Here is a 1,703-nt window from a genome sequence, read left to right on the forward strand (position 1 = left end):
GCTCGATAACCAACTAAAGTGCTAACTCGTCGGGGAGCTGTGTGCTCGAGCCAGGGACCTTTCCCAGTGAAATTCCTGCCCGAACAGGTAGAATAGGCTTGTTTTAAGTCATTTACTATTAAGAGTGAATGGTAACTACCCTATCCTACCTCTGCACTTTGCCATGACAAAACGGGTGGACTTGCTCTTATAACAATTATTCAGTATTCGACTAATTCCCCTAGTAGTAGTTTGCAATTTGAGACATTTATGTGCAGCTATAGAAATAGAAGATACAAGTATAACTATGAACATTTTTTTTCCTTCTCAATATGATATGAGTACATATATATATGCATGCTAGAAGTCACGAGGGTCAACAAAAACCACCGATGAAGAAGATCGAGTGTTAATCCAATCAAACTGGCCGTCATCAGATGATGTCGTCTTCTCTCCTTGCTTTGCTTGATCAGCAAGTTTCTTAACGCACCACATATCTTCTTCCCACGACAACTTTCTCCAATGTGGGATTGCCTTTCTAACTGGGTCCCTCTGGCTCACCTCAGTCACCACAGCAGCACAACCATCGTCTTCTCTAGCCATGTTATGCACAAAGTTGCACAAAGCCTTCATGAGCCAATTTCCGTTTTTACCCTCCCTGTGTAGTCCGTACATGAAGTGGACCCCAAACTGCTTAAAAACGTTGGGAAACGAAGGCAATCGCAGCCATGGAAGCCATGCATCTAAAACCCTAGTCCCCACGCAGCATGCATACGTTAGGCTCGACACTCCCTTCACTTGCAACTTGAACACTTCTTTCGTCTTCCAAACACTGAGGATGGCAAAGTTTGTAGGCAGAGTAGTGTCCCTTTGTGGATCAAACTTGAGGAGGGACTTTTTCGGTAGGGCCATGAAAGTACCCAAATTGAGGTGACTAGATAAAATGGTGTGGATATCTTTGGGGAAAAATTCTGACTGGGCAAAGAGTTGGCAATAGATTGACTCGGCTAGCTTGGCTGGAATTTGAACGATTGCAATTTTGGTCGAGGATATTGGCTTCTTGTGTGCATGTACTGGTTGGACCAATATTGTGGGTGTGCGAAACTTTTGGTATGCACATTTTATTGTGAACAGATTGATAGAAGCCTCGTTTGTGCAGTCTGTGGCCATGTATGCATAGTTTGCTCCGTTTTGCTTGCACCATTCTTCCAAATGTGTGACCAGTTTTGTACCAATGCCTAGCCTCCTGCATGGAAATTAAATACGTCACAACAATAAGAAACCTTTTACACTCCTTAAGGGATTCCACTCGCGTAATAGATAGTACTCTCGTATTAACTGTTTCGTGACCACATTTTTTCCCGTAGAACACTTGTATATTGTGGATCCAAAAAAGGGCAAAAGTAATGAACTCTGAATGCTCTTTACGTAGTATGTACTTCGGCCACGAAACAGTCAATAGAAGGTCACAATCCTATCCCGCTCAATGAACAACGGATATGGAATGGGATATACCTACTATGAAGCTAATTTATAAGTATTGCAAATTAATCGGCAGTTTCTTAGCACTCTTATATGCTAAGATATCAATTTATTTTTTCAGCAGGCTCGCTTTACATCCAAGGGAGGCTTTGTCTATAGGTAGTGAAGAAAAAAAGAAAGAGAAAGAGGAATCACAAAATATTGATCAAAAGGTGGGGTGGATAGTAGAGCACATGCACTGT

General features: G+C 42.0%; 1 protein-coding gene across 1 annotated transcript in view; it reads right to left on the reverse strand.

Moving 5' to 3' along the window:
- Positions 1-339: 339 nt before the first annotated feature.
- LOC125475891 (probable N-acetyltransferase HLS1) overlaps positions 340-1,703 on the reverse strand; it is a 2,994-nt gene continuing 1,630 nt past the window's right edge. Inside the window, exon 3 of the mRNA XM_048581252.1 lies at positions 340-1,225. Coding sequence (XP_048437209.1) covers positions 340-1,225 — 886 coding nt within the window. The remainder of the gene's footprint in view (positions 1,226-1,703) is intronic.

Source organism: the organism of the source record quoted next, unplaced genomic scaffold (genome assembly GCF_019419815.1).
Source record: "Pyrus x bretschneideri cultivar Hongxiangsu unplaced genomic scaffold, Pyrus_bretschneideri_v1 Contig168, whole genome shotgun sequence".
Lineage (NCBI taxonomy): Eukaryota > Viridiplantae > Streptophyta > Magnoliopsida > Rosales > Rosaceae > Pyrus > Pyrus x bretschneideri.